Source organism: Miniopterus natalensis, chromosome 4 (genome assembly GCF_054644295.1).
Source record: "Miniopterus natalensis isolate mMinNat1 chromosome 4, mMinNat1.hap1, whole genome shotgun sequence".
Classification (NCBI taxonomy): Eukaryota; Metazoa; Chordata; class Mammalia; order Chiroptera; family Miniopteridae; genus Miniopterus; species Miniopterus natalensis.
Window position 1 is genome coordinate 15,502,735 of NC_142084.1, and position 17,814 is coordinate 15,520,548.

Genomic DNA, 17,814 nt, shown 5'->3' on the forward strand with positions numbered 1-17,814 from the left:
ATAGAAACATCAATGATGAGAGAGTCATTGATCAGCTGCCTCCTGCATGCCCCCGACTGGGGATCGAGCCTGCAACCGGGGCATGTGCCCTGACCGGGAATCGAACCCCAATCGCCTGGATCCTAGGTTGGCGCTCAACCGCTGAGCCACGCCCGGCCAGACCAGAATAATGTTTAATCATATTCTCTTCTTATATCCTTTCTAACCTCTCCACTACTTAATTACCTTTTGTTTGGCTACATAAGGATCCTATGCCAAGAGATCGTCCTTAATTGTCTGATAATTGTGACCTTTTTCTGACTGGAGGGAAAAGTTAAAGATTCAAGGAGTTGAATAGAGATGAATCAGTCTCTTGGATGAGTTTTTTTTATATCCTTGAGTTTATAATAGGTCCAATTCTGTTACTTGGCAGACAGAGGTTCCCTCTGTTCAAAAGATTGCCAAGTTTAGTCCCACTGGCCCACTTTTTAAAAGTTCAAGTATTAATAGGTACAGCACCGTCACCACTACAACAAATTCAGTTATGGAAAGGAAGTTTTACAGTTCATTTGCATTTAATATGATAATGATTGAACAGAGTATGTTTCAAACTCATTAAGTCATTTAATTAGTTTGGCCTTATAGGGCATACCTTGGGATCTTTTGACTTTTTTTTTTTTTTTTAAAACATGTCTTTATTTTATTATTATTTTTTTTAATGGTTAATTTTCTTTTCTTTTTTTAAAATATATCTTTATTGATTTCAGAGAGAGGAAAGGAGAGGGAGAAAGGGAGATAGAAACATGAATGATGAGAGAGTCATTGATTGGCTGCCTCCTTCAGGCCCCAGACTGGGGATCGAGCCTGCAACCTGGGCATGTGCCCTGACCAGGAATCAAACCTCGATCGCCTGGATCCCAAGTTGATGCTCAACCGTTGAGCCACGCCCAGCCCGGCTCTTTTGACTTTTTAATTTTTGTTTTCTTATAGAAACCAAACTAAAGTATCTAGGAGGTTTCTTATTTCCTGTTGATGGTAAGCAAAAGATTTATCTTACCACATATTACATTAGAATGTGGTGACTAAATCAGAGCCTTAAATTACTCTGGAAGTCGAGTTGAGGGGACAGCTTTTTATTTTCTTGTTGATTGATGGTCTTATTGTACAGCATACCCAGCCAAGTATATTTATTTTTGATGCTGTTACTTTTGATGCAGTATACCTTTGAGTGATTTGATAAAAATATGATTTGATAATACTGAGAATCTTTTGGAGAAGATGAAGCTCATTTTAATAAATGCAATTTTGTTAAGCTCTTTTTTTGTACCAGCTAGTGACCTTTAGAAATTTATTTACTCATCTAATTCTATTGAATAAAAAGTTCCTGTGGAATAAATGTTGTCCTACTCCTTTTAAAAAAATAAAATATTTATACTTCTATCAACAATTGTTTGCATATAAATGAAAGATTATTATAAAAATTGAGTAACAAGCAAAAATCTAGACTTTGTGTATAAATGACAATGTTGCCATTATTAGATGGAGGTGCCCAGAAGGTAAACTGAATACTGTCTTGGCATCGCAGTCTGACTTTAGATTCTCGAAGTGTTTAAAAGAGTTCCTTCTGAGGATATCAGTGGGCCATAGAGGCCTGGGGAACATAGTGCTCACCACAGTTGAGCATCTGGCAAGGCTTCCGTGAGACCCATGTACTGGACATCCATCAGGAATATGGTCAGGGGAGTGCACAGCTCTGCATTTCCTGTTTCTAAGCTCACCGTGGCCTGCCTTCTGCTCTCCCCAATAAGTCAAAGTAGAAAAGTTCTGTGGGGTGGAACCAGTGTCCTTGACAGTCCAGACTGTAGAGCGAGGAAGAGAGGAAAGAAACTATTAACAAGCGGTTTGGACAAGCCAAGAATCTGGGTCAGGCTCAGCAAGTATTGTCAGTTTAAAATGTCAGAACAGGAGTGATTGATGATGATGACAGTCTTTGAGGGTCTCGCTTAAGTCTCAGGGTTCCTTTAATTGTGCTCTTTGGCACAGAGTAGTCATCTGGAATCTTTGTCCTAGAGATTTTCTTTACCTCTTTCATGTGTTAGGTCTCCCGTTTCCTGTATTTCAAATCTTCCACTTTCTTGGGTTGCTCCCTCATTTTGGTGGATTATGTACTATAATAGCTTCCTGAGATACATGGAGGCACTTTTTTTTTTTTAACTTAACTATCCGAAAGTGTTTATTCTGAACTCACATTTGACTCATAGTTTGGTTGGGTATATAGAATTCTAGGTTGGAAATTATTTTTCTTCAGATTTTAAAGGCCTTGTTCCATTGCCATCTAGCTTTTTTTTTTGGTTAAAAAATCCAAAGCTTACCTGATTCTTTTGTATATGGTCACTTTTCCTCTCATCTGTCAAATCTTGTAAATGTTCTTTGTATTCCCAGTGTTTTGAAATGTCACCATGATATGCCTTTGTGTGATCTATTTTTGTCCTTTGTTCTAGACACTCATCCTTCAGTACTGGGAAATATTCTTGAATTATTCCTTTGATAACTTGCTCCTCTGTTTTCTCCTATTATTTGGATATTATACCTCCCAAACTGATTTTCTAACTTTTTTATCTTTTCTCTCTCATTTCTTCATCTCTGCCTTTTTGCTCTACTTTTTTAGGAGATTCTTCGATTCTTTCTTCCTGTCCTTCTATTGAACTTTCTCTTGAGTTTCTGTCCTCATATTTTCATCTTCTAAGGGTTCTTTTTTTCTCTGAATGTTTCTTTTTAAAATGGCATTGTGTTCTCTCTTGTGGATATTAGTGATTTTAAAAAATCTTTCTTCTCTTCGCCCTGGCACAGTGGTTAGAGTGTCTGCCCATGCACCAAAGGGTCTTGGGTTCGATTCCAGGTCAAGGGCACTTATCTGGGTTGACAGTTTGCTCCCTGCCCCCTGGTTGGGGCGCAGGAGGCAACCAGTCGATGAGCCTCTCTCACATCAGTGTCTCTCTCTCTTTCTCTCTCCCCGTCTCTCTCTCCCTCCCTCCCTCCCTCCCTTCCTCCCTCCCTCTCTTCCACTCTCAGTGGAAAAAATATCCCCTGGTGAGGATTAAGAACAACAATCTTTCTTCTCTTTGCATAGAATCTATATAAGTTGCTTTTTCTTTTCCCTCTTATATTAGTAGCTTTCCTCTGATAATCCTGAGTTTTGTCTGCTTTGGGGACTAAAGAACTGATTGGAACGTCTGGATGGCTAGGGCTTGTTGGCTCTGTGCTTTATTGCAGGACAACCTAGGCCAATAGAAATATAAAGTGAGTCACATATGTAATGATATATTTTCCTACTAGCCACAGAAAAAGGCAAAAAGAAAAAAGTGAAAAGAAACGGGAGATTAATTTTAATAATATAATTTGTTTAATTCAATATATCTAAAATATTACTTCAATATGTAAGACATATAAAAATTAGTGAGGTATTTTACATTTTGTGTTTTTTTTATAATCCTCACCCAAGGATATTTTTTCCATTGCTTTTTAGAGAGTGGAAGGGGGGGAGAGAGAGAGAGAGAGAGAGAGAGAAACATCGATTGGTTGCCTTCCACGCGCACCCCAACCACTGCGGCTGGGGATCAAGCCTGCAACTGAGGTATGTGCCCTTGGCCAGCATTGAATCCTGGACCCTTCAGTCCATGAGCCGACACTCTAACCACTGAGAAAACCAGCTAGTGCTACACTCTGTTTTTTATATTAAATTATTGAACTCCAGTGTTTATATTCCACTTATAGCACATCTCAATTCAGATGCCAAATTTTCATTAAAAATACTTGCTGTGTATTTAGACTTCATAAAATTTACAAGTGAAAAGTAGATTTATATACCAAGGGTGTTCCAAATATACTTAAGTTTAACAGTAACAATAAATTTAGTTTTTAAATTTAAATTTTGTTAAAATTAGAAATTCCTTCCTCAGTTGCAATAGCCACATTAGAAGTGCTCAGTAGGTACATGTGGCTAGTTGCTACTGAAAAGTTAAGGTCGGTGGTGCATGGACAGGCTAAACAGCCATCTCAGACGGTGGATAAAGAAAAGTTGAATTTATTTAAGGAAAGGGGGGGGGGGGAGATATCCAAAGGGAAGGTCTATACAGCACTGAGTTAAAGGGTATTGGGTCCATGATGGCAGCAAAAATTACTTGGGACCGTGAAACAATGAGGAGCATAGAAAAAAGTAACAGAAAAACTTAGGCTGGGCTGCTTTGACTCACTGAGAAGTCAGAGAGAGAAGGGGCCTCTGGAGACAGGTTCAGAGGGTAAGCTGGGGATGAGCTGTCCCTGCCCATTGCTCCCCTGGTTGCAAGTCTTGTGGGGTCCCTTTGGAGGAAAGAAAGGGGAAGGAGATGGTGCTGGTGTGCTCCCCTGGTGGGGAGCACAAGCTGGGTCCTTTGTCCTGAGAGTATTTATCTCTTTCTCGCCAGTGGAAATCTTAGAGGAGGTTTCAGGGGTGTGTCTCAATACATTAGCTTTCCAGGTGTGCTCTTTTGGGGTTCCAGGGCAGGGGATTATTAGTCAATGTAGCTGGTTCTGAGGCAGCCATGACACAACTTTGGTTTTGCTGCATTTCTGGGCCTGGAGCTGAAATATAACTGAGGCCTTGATGTTATCTTTAGGGAGGAAATGCTCAGGGGGTCTAAACCACATCACCAGCCATATGCAGGGGGAGGACAGGTTACCCTGGGGATTAAGGGTTCTTGTTTTCCCAGTTTTGTCCCTTTGTAGGCATCTGGGGCTTCCTGCCCTGGTGAGTTTCTGTAGCCGAGTTTCTGTACCTGAGGTTTGGTACCTGCGTTTCTGTACCTGGCTGGTCTAACAACTACCACATTGGACCACAGAGCTCTAGGGTGATCTACTTAGACTTATTCAGTAGTTTTAGGTAACTTTTCAGTTCTCCGGAGAAGACTCTGCCAACCTTCTGCCTTAAGAGTAAGGGCAAGGCTGCTGGGGTTTTGAGAAACTAGAAGAGGGAAGGTGCTGGGTGTCTCCGCATATAGTATGCATAGATTAACTTACTTTTTGTTTTGCATAGGATCCCTACCTGTAACTATGCCTTGCATCCCCCAATCTAGAGACCCCCGGTTTTAACCTCTTCTAGGAATAAACTTCCAGACTTCTGCTGGAGTAAAGGAGGACAGTCTCCCAATGTTGGGGGGGGGGGGGGGGTAGAGGCAGGAAGATCTATAGACTTGCTTCTTAAATAGCTTTCAACCAGTTTTCTTATTTTTAACTTAACCTTTCTCCAACCTCTATTTTTATAGATACCTGGTGTCGCTATTTCATGAGCCTTTTGAGGATCCTTAAGTATACTTTGGATTAGTTATTGACTTTTCCTACTTCTGTTTTAACACTCAGGTGTTTGTTTTTTGTTTCTCACTTGAGGATATGTTTATTAATTTTTAGAGAGAGGAAGAGGGAAGGAGAGAGAGAGAAACATCGATGTGAGAGAGAAACATCAATCAGTTGCTTCCCATACATGCCCCGAACTCGCAACCTAGGTATGTGCCCTGACCGAGAATCAAACTTGCAGTCTTTTGGTGTACGGGATGATGCTTCAGCCAGCTGAGGCGCTCGACCAGGGCAGGACTCAGCTTTCTTAGGTCTGTTGGGTTTATCACTAGTCCTTTCATTTATTCCCCTGCTTCAAAACTTGGTTGCGATTGCGCTTTTCTTATTCTTCCTAACCTTGTAGTCTCCTTCCTTCCATCATTGTTTTCTTTCTAAAAGTTCTTTTTCTATAGATTTATAAGGGTTTCAGGAAGGGGAGAAATTAAATGTTTTGATTCAGTCTACCATCTTTTACCTGGAAGTTCCTATTAATCTGTATTCATGAGCAGATTTTGATATTAAAACATTTTATTCAGTATTTATATGTCCTTTAGTATCTGTATTTGTAGTTAAAGGTCTTAGTGATAGTTTTAGTGGAAAACTCAGTAGGAGGGGTGGGAAGATAAAGTATTTTGTGCAGAAAGGCTAGGAGAGTAAGGGATTGGTTTGGGGGCAGAAGAGAATTGACAGACCAATGGTCAGAGTAAAAGCATTTAGAGGTAGGTTGGAATGATTAGAGTCCTTATTAAAAAGCTTGGAAATATGAGGCATGAGGCATAAATATAGCTCCAGTAGCATTTATCTTCCTGGACTCTGCTATTTTTAGTTCTTTTTACTTTTCATATTCTAGGAACCTGTTGTTCCGTATCTCAGAAAATTCACAAAACAACTAATAATAATACTTAAAAAAATTTACTGTTTGCAAACACAGTATACATAGGATCTCTAAGGAAAACACACAGTATTAAATAAATAAACAATACACCCTCAATATACTACGGCAGAAGGTTCCATTTCAGTGATTGAATTGCTTTCCTGGTTTCCTGGGGTTTTCTGAAACAGAATTTTGCCTGTCCTGTGATTCTTTTTGCTGGTAGTTGCTGCCCTCTTTTGGACTAGTTGAGGAATTGCATCTTTTATCCTGCATGCCTTGTTTTTTTGCCGTCCTTACTCAAATTGAGCACTAAAACATGGATTTTTTTTTTTAAGAATTAAATCTGTTATTAATGATGCACCAAGGGAAGCTATTATCTTCCTTCTTATGAAAATATGTTTGCTTTTGTCTCTAAAGGCAAGAGTTAGTGGGCATTAAATGTGAACAAGGCAGAAGAATTTGGGGAATGCAGTGATTTTGGGCTTTGGAATCTGGAGACTAGAGTTCCTCCCCAGCTCACCCCTAACCATGTGCCCTTGATGATTTACTCCACCTGTCTGAACTTCAGTTTCTTCGGTGATGCAGTGAAGAGGAGGAATAAATTTGAGGGCTGCTCTAGGGATTGTTATTTTAGGAAGGCAGCCCCAGATTATGGTATTTGTTCATAGAAGATGTAATGACTAAGTCTCAGGCTCTGCCCTGAAGGAATTGAGTTTGGAAAGGGATAGAGGAGGCGGACAATCAGAAGACAATTGTAATCCACTACTAGTGCTGTGTGACAGGCAAGTACCTATTACTGTGGGAACACAAGGAACGGTACCTGTCCAATTAGAGGTGTCACCCTGTAGGGCATCTTGGAGTTAGCCTTGAAAACACAGTCTAGGCTGAGGGAAGCTGCAGCCTGGGGAGACTTGGGTGGTGAGACAGCGTGATCTGTTTGGAACTTGCAGCTAGTTCAAGATGCCTAGAAGAGCTTGAGGGAGAGTTTGTTGAGAGATGAGTTGGAAACAAGCCAGAAATGTTAAATGCCATGCTAAGGAATTTGGATTTTGACCTGAAGGCAGTGGGGAGCTATTGAAGGGGTTTAAATGGCAAAATAGCACTTTAAAAGGTTGGCATTTTAGAAAGATTACTCTTGGGTGTATAGTGTGGAGATGGATTTGGTGTAGTGCAGATGGGACTGAAGGCAGCGAGATCAGTTAGGAGCCTGTTGCAGTTAACTATGCAGGAGATAATAATGGTGTGAACTTGGGTGGTAGTAGTGGGGATGGATGGAAGAGAAATAAGAGTCTGTAGGCAGAACAGGTTTCTGGTTTCCCTGCAGCTGTGAACAGTCCATCTGGCACTGATTCATTACATCCAGGTTCTGTTACCAATGTTGCATCCATCCAAGAATTGTTTAGGTTTTGCTTGTACCTGAGGGAACATTTTGTGTATGGAGGACAGGTGCTGGAAGCAGTTGCTCTAGGAGCAAATAAGTTTGACCTTGGCAATGGCAACCTAAACTGTTCACACTCAACTCATCCTTTTTGTAGCGTGTGTCATTTCTGTGTGCCAGGCCACTTAGGGTGCTGATAAAAGGAACTGTTAGTCTCCTTGGGTGTTGCTGTCTCTCCTTCATCATCCTTCTACCTTCACTCCCCAGTAGGAAGATCACACCGAGTAAATTTAAATTTCATTGAGGCTGGCTGGGCGTGGCTCAGAGGTTGAACATCCACCTGGGATCCAGGAGATTGCAGTTCGATTCCTGGTTGGGGCACATGCCTGCGTTGCGGGCTCAATCCCCATTGGGGACATGCAGGAGGCAGCCGATCAATGATGACTTTCTCATCATTGATGTTTCTATCTCTCTTTCTCCCTCTCCCTTCCTCTCTCTGAAATCAATAAAGATTTTTTTTAAAAAGTTATAAATTTCATTGATGCTGAGCAAGGTTTTTATAGTTTCAAGTGATTAGCGCTCAGTCAGCGGAAGCTTCACCTCCTTGACCATGGAGAGCAAAGTTAAGATTCACAGTTTAGCCTGGCCAGGCGTGGCTCAGCGGTTGAGCATCGACCTAGGATCCAGGCGATCGGGGTTCGATTCCTGGTCAGGGCACATGCCTGGGTTGCGGGCTTGATCAATGACTCTCTCATCATTGATGTTTCTGTCTCTCTCTCTCCCTCTCCTTTCCTCTCTCTGAAATCAATAAAGATATATTTTAAAAAAATAAAAAAAAAGATTCACAGTTTAACTGGATTTAACTGAACACTGACATGGGGAACATGAACATAATGATACAGATATTTCTTGTCTATAAAAAAGTTAGTAAAGTAGTTTTGTGGCAGGGTCAGAAGTTGAGGGAGTTTAGTCAAGAGGTAGTCACTATACTCTTCTATGGACATTAGCAAAAAATAATATGGTTTAAAAATTAAGTGTTAGGGTGAAAAAAAATTCCTGCTTTCCCACACCTGCTTGTTCAGACTTTTTTCCTTAGTAAGATGTAGTATGTGTACAGAAGAGAACATAAAACTTATAGAATAATTATAAACCAAACACCTGTGTAACCATCATTCGTGTCAAGAAATAGAATATTGTAAGCACCCCAGAAACCCCCTTGTTTCCTTTTGCAAACACAGTTTTCACCCACCTCAGGTAACCACTTTTTTGATATTTGTGGTAATTATTCCTTTTATAATTTTATATTCTAAATAATATAATTCAGTTTTATATGGTTTTAAACTCAATGTAAATTAAGTAATACATTCATTTTTATGTTTGTGAGTAATTGTAAGTTCATTCACTTTTTTAAATTGATTTTTTAGAGAAAGGAAGGGAGAGAAAGAAAGAGAAAGAAACATCAGTGTGAGAGAGAAACATTGATCAGTTGCCTCCTGCACACACCCCAACCAAACCCGCAACCTAGGTACATGCCCTGACTGGAAATTGAACCCACCACCTTTTGATGTATGGGACTATGTTCCAAGCAACTGAGTCACACTGGCCAGGGCCATTCACTTTCTTTATGTAATTGATTTCCACTGTACCAATATGCCAGTTTATCCATTTTACTTTTTTTGTTAAAATTTTTTTATTGATTTTTAGAGAGAGAAAAGGGGGAGAGAGAGATCGATTGGCTGCCTCCTGCATGCCCCCTACCAGGGATTGAGCCCACAACCCCGGGCATGTGCCCTGACCAGGAATCGAACCAGCAACCTTTTGGTGCACAGGACAACACCCAACCAATTGAGCCACCCAGGCCAGAGCTGTCCATTCTACTCTTGATGGCTATTTGGATGGTTCTCTGTTTTAGATAATATAGTGTTGCTGTGAGCATTCTCATTATACACATCTTGCTACATATGTGCAAGTTTCTACAGGGTAGATATATAAAAGTTAATTTGTTGAGGTATAGTATATTAACTCTACCAGATAATGCCCATACTGTTTTCCAAAAATGGCCATAGCAGCTTACATTACCACCAACAATGTGTGAGAACTTCCACCTCTGTGTAACTCGACAGACATGAAAATTTTTGCCCGTCTCGGCAAGTGCAAAACGAAATCTCATTGTGGTTTTAGTTTGCATTTCCTTGTTTACCAATAAAGTTGATCACGTTTCATAGGTTTATTGGTCATTGGATTCAGAGTCCTTTCAGATCTCCATCTCTTTTTTTTTCTTCTTCAAAGAGCCATATGTTAGTGACCTTAAAATTCCTTACCCCTTTCTTAAGGGAATGTGCTAAGGAATAGTTGGGCAGAAATCTTTTAGCTTGTGGGAAGTAACTTTCAATTCATTTTCTCCTTTTTCCCCCCAACTCATCTGGTGTTTGGGAGGTTTCCTGGTATTTCACTGATCCCTCTTCTCTTTCTTCTCCCTCTTTTTTTCTGTTTCCTAGACTCTGAAGCGGCTCATGGCAGATGAGGTAAGGAAATATTGTTCAGCATGTGCATGTTCTAGCTCATTTTCTACACTATGATATTTACCAGTTACTGTAACTTTGATTTTCTGTAACTTGTAATCGTGGTATAAGTTCTGTTCTCAAAGCTTTTTCTGTTCTCAAAGCATCCCAGAGCTTTTTCCTAACTTTTTGCTCATACTTAGCTCATTGCATGCATTTCCCTGGCACACTCATTGGCTCCCAAGGTTACCATTTTCTTTAAACTCCAAGCCTACTTGCAGTCTGGAATGCCACTCATCACTTGAAGCTCCATAATGCTTGCAGATACTTATTATTCTCAAACAGGTAGAGCTGAAAAGTTGCAGCTCTTTTTGATTTGAGCATCTCCAGTTTAGGTTTGAGGAATGGTTCATGAGCATTTTGTTGGCAGAGAGATGGCACATATACCCCTGAAGTACATTGTATTCTTTGCAAAGGGGATTTTGAAGACTATGTATTGAACTTTTCTGCCTATATAACAAGTGCTATGGCATGTACAGAAGAAAGAAAAAGGAATGGTTCCTGGTTTGAAGGCATTGACTCATTCATTCTCTGTGACTTACATCTATTAAAATCTGTGGTCATATTTACTTCTCAAAGGGAAGGATTCTCTGAGGACCTGGCCAGATTTTTTATTGGATAGCTATAGGGAAACAAAGGGCATTTTATTGAGATAGCTCATACATGAGATACTTTCAGTTCTGTGCTGCTAGAAATGACAGGGGAGCACAAGAACCAAGTTTTCTCTTTTTAGAGAGATTCCAAATCTTAATACTCCAATCCTTTTATTTTTGGATAAAGAGGAGAGTACAGAGTCAGTAGAGTCTTGGACTGTCCACAAACCAGAGGAATGATGCATGTCTAAGAGGTTAGAGGGTTGGCTATTTGATGTGTGGTTAGTTGTGTAAATGAAAATGGATTGCTGCTAATAATTTTTTCTTTTTCTCAGCTGGAGAGATTTACTAGCATGAGAATTAAGAAGGAGAAGGAAAAGCCCAATTCTTCGCATAGAAATTCTTCATCATATGGGGATGATCCCACAGCACATTCATTGCAAGATATTCCAGATGAACAGGTTTTACTACTTTTTGAACAGATGCTGGTAAGTTTCCCACCCCAAAACGTTTCTTTCTGATAATGCATTTGGGCATGGTGGTCCCTTTTTTGTGCAGTCCCTCTAACTAGCCCTTAATTACAAAGAATTCCAGGTTTAATAGGGAACTTCTTAATAGCAGTCCCATTAACAAGGGCACTAAATATATAAGCACCAGTACATAAGATTGGAATCTGTGAGTTAGGCTGGGAAGTGTCTGATCACGGACCACCTTGGTAATATCCTTTTGCCCAGCAACACTTTAGCCACAAAGATATAGGGTGAGTGGATCAATTCATGGTAGTGTAGAGACTTTAAGTTAGCCAGAGTAGATAAAATGTTGAAACATTCACAGTGAACTCTGTACAAAGAAGAAACTGAGGAATGGAAAGACATCATTTGCCCGAGGTCTTCTATTTAGTGGTGAATCTGAAAAGAGAATTCTGATGCTATAATCACTAGACCTTTAAGATTGTTGCTGAAGTCAATTTAGTAATGACATATACATGGATGTGGCTTACTTTGTTGTTCTTAGTGAGGAACACTCAGTGAGGGGGACATTCAGTGGATGTCCATTAGTGATAAGTCTTGGAAAGTTTTGAGTACATGCTTTTAAGGTTTCATAAGACCTATATATTGCCTGGATATATGATCTCAGATTCAGATAGAGATTAGTGCACACCTAACAATTTAAAGGCATAGGCTTAAAATTCTTAAGATAGGACCTGGTACATAGTAAAGCAGCACTACTGTTATTATTTTTCACTGAAGCTCTTAGTTTGTCTCTTAGTAATCCAAGTGCATTAAGAGTCTAAGAGTGCGATCTATTGAGACAATCTCTTGGCCTTGGATTACAAATTTAGATGTCGTCAGGGCCAGGGAGGTAGTATAAGTTAAACAGGCTAGATAGATGATGATAAAAATGAGGGCTGCAGTAACATTTTTATTAGTTCCAGTAGGTTTTGTAGCATTCCAGTTGGGAATACTAGCCCAGTAGTGCCAGCTATTTATATTTTTCAAAAGAAGCCAGAAATCTGTAGTAAAAAACCACACACAGTAATTCTTTAATAGCATCAAATATCATAACCAACATTCAGATTTCTCCAATTAGGTTATTTTTTAAAGATAATTTTTATTTATTTATTTATTTATTTATTTATTTATTTATTTATTTATTTATTTATTTATTTATTTATTTAATATATCTTTATTGATTTCAGAGAGAGGAAAGGAGAGGGAGAGAGAGAGATAGAAACATCAGTGATGAGAGAGTCTTTGATCAAGCCCGCAACCCAGGCATGTGCCCTGACCGGGAATCGAACCCCGATCGCCTGGATCCTAGGTCGATGCTGAACCGCTGAGCCACGCCCGGCTGGACTAAATATAATTTTTTAAAAAATAGGTTTTTATTGATTTCAGAGAGAGGCAGGGAGAAGGAGAGAGATAGAAACATCAGTAATGAAAGAGGGTCATTAATTGGCTCCCTCCTGCACGCCCCCTACTGGGGATCGAGCCTGTAACCCCGGGCATGTGCCCTGACTGGGAATCAAACTGTGACCTCCTGATTCATGGGTCAATGCTCAACCACTGAGCCACTCCACTCCAGGCTGAAAAATAATTTTTTTATTCAAATCACAATACCATATGAGGTTCATTGTACCTAATACTCCCTTAACTTTCATTTACTCTATAGGTTTTCCTATAGAAACAGTTTGACTTGTAGAGTTTCCCTCAGTTTGAAATTTGATGGTTACATTCCTTGATGCTAGGAATCCATATTTTCATTTGAAGTTTCCAAAATTTAAAATGTTGAGCTAGCCAAGTAAAACATACTTTATCTTTGGGCCTGATTCAACCCGAGGGCCAGCAGTTTGAAACTTCTATGTTCAATTCACCTGTAAAATGAGGGGAAAAGAACCAGGAATTGAGTCAGAAAGTGTCGAATTAATATTGCTATTTGGGGGGAGTGATTCCTACACACAAACACCCCCCCAAACACATGCCAAGAAGAAATAGATTATATCCATTTTTCCCCATGCGTTCCTCATTTCAAATAATATTCTGGACTTTTTAGGGTTAAACTTGTGCTCACAGTGGTGCTGGGCTCAGACCCGTGGTTATACATGTCATAGGCTCAGGTAGAGCCTTTCCCCCAATAACACGCTCTAGGTTATGTCTGTTGAGGGTTTTTTTTCACAGTCTCCAGTTCTTTCTTCATGGGGAAGGAGTTTGTACAGGGACTGAGTGCAGCGGGGGTGATGGGTGCTTAGGCCCTAGAGTGCTGTAGATTTTGCTGGTGTCTGGGTGATGTCAGTCACTCAGTACTTGAGTATGAAGAGATTATTAAGGTCATCATAAGTGCAGAAAACATTATGTGTGCTTTCAATAATACAAAATAAAATTTTCATCTACATTAAGAGTCCATTTTTGTTAGGAAAAAAGTTAAGTGTATATGCATAAAAATGTCTATGAGGATTTATACTAAAATATTAACCACGTTTGTCCCTGAGGAATTTTCGTCTTCTGTTATGGCTTAAATCTCTAAGGGTCAGGAAAATTTATTTATTCAATAAGCATTTAATGTGTTGGACTCTTCACTAAGTATACAAAATATTAAATACTGAAACCTTATAAGGAATTTGAGGCCATTTTGCTTTTTCCATTTTCCCATTCTTCTAGGTGGATATGAATCTGAATGAAGAGAAACAGCAGCCCTTGAGGGAGAAGGACATTATTATCAAGAGGGAGATGGTGTCCCAATACTTGCACACCTCCAAGGCTGTGAGTTCGGGGGCGGGTACCTCTGACATAGAGACAGTGCCCTTATCTCGGACCTGTTTCCTAGAACATTTTGTGTCTGCATCAGTGCTGCCTCATTCTGTTACAGAAGGCTACTCTTTTCACACTTTCACCCAAATTACTCTCACATACTTTTGTCTGATTCAATTTTCATGAAGTGTACATGGGGAGTGGGATGGGAAATTCTGAGTCTCACAGTTTGTTGGTAAGTGTGATGGGTATCTGCCTTGATATTATTTAAGCTGTATTGACTAATACTAGTCCAATTTGTGATTAGGTCCAGGGTTTACTAATCTCTCTATATGCTCCTGTCTAGGGCATGAGCCAAAAGGAGAGCTCTCGGTCTCCCATGATGTACATTCAGGAGTTGAGGTCAGGCTTGCGGGATATGTCTCTGCTCAGCTGCCTGGAGTCCCTCCGTGTCTCCCTCAACAACAACCCTGTCAGGTGAGAATTCTGAGGTGGTATCAGGAGCAAGAGCCCAGGGTTAGAGTTCACTGGTGGGGATTGAAGATCCAGGAGTCAGGGAAATATGAGAATGTTCTGGATAGGGAGTAAGGAGTTGCCAGGATAAACTTTGTTTTTGTGCAGACAAATTTATTGATTTGATTTAATATTGCATTGTCTCTGTCTGTTCCTTACAGCTGGGTACAAACATTTGGTGCTGAGGGCCTGGCCTCCTTGTTAGACATCCTTAAACGACTCCATGATGAGAAAGAGGAGACTCCTGGGTAAGAACTCTGAAGTTTTGACATCTTCTAGGTGGAGGGTGGTAGGGGACTTGGCTATTTTATTTCAAGGAGAAAATAGCAGTTAAATGTAAAGTTATGGACTAGGGGAATATGCTGTTAGCTGAGAATGGGGATTATCCTAGGGGTGACGAGAGGATGAGTGATGATTATAGATATAGGAAAGAGAGAAGGAACTTAAATTTCATGGTGACACAGGAAATATACCACATAAGATTATGAATCTCAACCGAGGGACTTATGTAGGAAATAGGGTCTGATATTTAGTCCAGAGCTCCCGTGATCTGATCTGCGTCCTATCTCATTTGGAAACTTATTATACACTTCGTCAGTTTGGAACTAGTTTTATGACTAGTTTCTTCAGGGTTAGAATAATTCTGGGAAATCTTGAATTAGCTTACCTTGAAGCCAGCCTCACCCAAAGCAGCTTCTTTACTTCCTGGAATCTTTCCAAAACAAAACCCAGGGCCTATACACCCTGAACACAGACTTCAGACCTTTGAAGTAGTGAGGCAAGCAGTAGTAGATGGGGTGTTATCCTGATAGAATTTAGCACTTAGCCAGAAGGAATTAATGGGAAATTTTAATGTAATACTAAATCTTGGATTTCGAGAGGATTAACCAAAGGTCTTTGGTGGGGATCCTTCTTCAGCTGCCTGTTTTTGCCAGTGTTTCAGGGCAAAGTGCCGTGGGGTAGAATTTACTCAGCTACTAGTTGGGGATGTTCCTGAGACCCTTGTTTGCAAGATTGAAAAGTGAAATGGGAGAGGGGTATAGAATAAAGGGACTTCAGTGATTATGTCTTCTATGTGCAGGAGCTACGACAGCCGTAACAAGCATGAGATCATTCGCTGCTTGAAAGCTTTTATGAACAACAAGGTGAGATTTTTTCCATTTTCATTCCAGCCTCCATGATGACCCCTATTCTTTCTCGTCTATTGGCATACTCCACAAAAGTCCTAGGAAAATGAGGTTTAAGATTTCCAGCTTTCCCTTTTAGTATTACAACTTTTTGATTGCCACATATATATGCTTCTTTGGACCCTTTTCCTCCAGTTCCCATGTTTGTTTCAGAGAGTAGGCTCAATTTTGTTTCTCTTTTTATAGTTTCTTTTGCTAATTCTTGAATTTCTGACTTGTAGTTATTGTTTCTGAAAGGTTTATGTTTGGGTTTTTCCCCCCAGATAGTCATACTGTAGAATCTTTTTTTTTCTTCTTATTTTTTTTTAGTATTTAAACCCAGGGAGCTCATGCTTATTCATTCCTGAGTGCAAATCTGTCTTCCTCACTGTTTAATTTTGTTATAATTAACTTATTCCATTGGGTTGGGAGGGGCATTAAAAAGAAACATAAAAATTCAAGATTTTTACTCTTGGAAGACAGAATTTTGTTTTGTATCTACTAGAAAATTATCTTGCTATGCTAGTTTCTGTTGAGCTCTATTGGGAAAAGTATTCTACCCCTATATTAGTTTGCTAGGGTTGCTGTAACAAAATACTACAAATTGGGTGTCTTAACAGAAATTTATTGTCTCACAGTTTTGGAGGCTATAAGTCCAAGAGCAAGGTGTTGGCAGGGTAGGTTCCTTCTGAAAGCTGTGAGGGAAAGTATGTCCCATGCTTGTATCCTAGCTTCTGGCAATATTTGGCATTCCGTGACTTGTAGATACATCACCCCAACCTCTGCCTTCATGTTCACATGGCATCCTCCCTGTGTGCATGTCTATGCCCACATTTCCTTTTTTTATACGGTAACAGTGGTTGGATTAAGGACCCACCCTACTCCAATATGACCTTGTTGTAATAACTAATTACATTTGCCAATGGCCCTATGTCCAAATAAAATCACATTCTGAGGTACTGGGAGTTAAAACTGCAAAGTATGAATTTTGGAGGGAAATACCATTCAACCCATAATGGCTCCTGAACTTGTCCCATGTTAGATGCTGTCATCTTTAAGCCTCCCTTTTCTGTTCTTGTCCTACCAGTTTGGAATCAAGACCATGTTAGAGACGGAAGAAGGAATCCTGCTGCTGGTCAGAGCCATGGATCCTGCTGTTCCCAACATGATGATTGATGCAGCTAAGCTGCTTTCTGCTCTTTGTATCCTACCACAGCCAGAGGACATGTATGTGACTGGAATTCTTTCTCTCCTCCATTCTCTCTCTTTTAAAAAAAAAAAATGTTTTTATTGATTTTAGAGAGAGATAGGATGGGAGAGGGAGAGATAGAAACATTGATGAGAAAAATATCCATCGGCTGCCTCCTGCATGCCCCCTACTGGGGATCGAGCCCACAAGCAGGGCCTGTGCCCTCACCGAGAATCGCACCAGGGTCTTCTTGGTTCATGGGTTGACATTCAACTACTGAGCCACACTGGCCGGGCTCTCCATTCTCTTACCATCTTCCCCAGTCTAGAGGAAAATTGAGTTGCTTGGGTGGCCACTTGGTCTTAAATTCTAGGAAAGACTGTTTCTTCTCAGATGTGAACACTGAATCTTAATTCTTAAGGAAGATTGTTAGGTGCTGGGGGCTATCCTGAATGTACCACTGGTTATCAGAGGTATAGCTGGATAGCTCCTAGATCTCCATTAATGTCTGTATTGTCTAGGACAAGGGCTGCTTTTTCCATATTTAAAAAAAATTCAGAAGCAACACAACACTATTTTTGAAGTGCAAATAATACAGAAGTATATAAAGTAAAACTTAACAGCCTTATGCTTTTGGCAAATCCTATTCTGCAGAGATAACCACTGTTAATGGCTTGGTACAGTCTCATAGACCTTTTTCTAGCACAGAAAAATATATTGCATTTCCTAGATTCTAAGATATATACAACTCCAAAAGATGGTATTCTAGAACTAAGGGAAGATGGCTTACGCCTATAAAACCAATTGCACGTATAGGATAGATTTTTATTTTTTGTGGAGGGGTTTAACAAAAGCTAAATCATGTCATTAATTTTTTTTCAGCTTGTTTCTTTTTATTTAGCAGTAGATCTTGGACATCCTTTTATGTGAACCTTTATAGATATCT

The 17,814-nt window shown here is 39.9% G+C and overlaps 1 protein-coding gene across 1 annotated transcript in view; it reads left to right on the forward strand.

The window, feature by feature from the left end:
* Nucleotides 1-17,814, forward strand: part of DIAPH1 (diaphanous related formin 1) — an 81,389-nt gene that overhangs the window by 16,415 nt on the left and 47,160 nt on the right. The window contains exons 2-8 of the mRNA XM_087816301.1: nt 10,097-10,123; nt 11,088-11,240; nt 13,911-14,012; nt 14,347-14,477; nt 14,675-14,761; nt 15,595-15,658; nt 16,767-16,906. Of these exons, the coding sequence (XP_087672427.1) occupies nt 10,097-10,123; nt 11,088-11,240; nt 13,911-14,012; nt 14,347-14,477; nt 14,675-14,761; nt 15,595-15,658; nt 16,767-16,906 (704 nt within the window). The remainder of the gene's footprint in view (nt 1-10,096; nt 10,124-11,087; nt 11,241-13,910; nt 14,013-14,346; nt 14,478-14,674; nt 14,762-15,594; nt 15,659-16,766; nt 16,907-17,814) is intronic.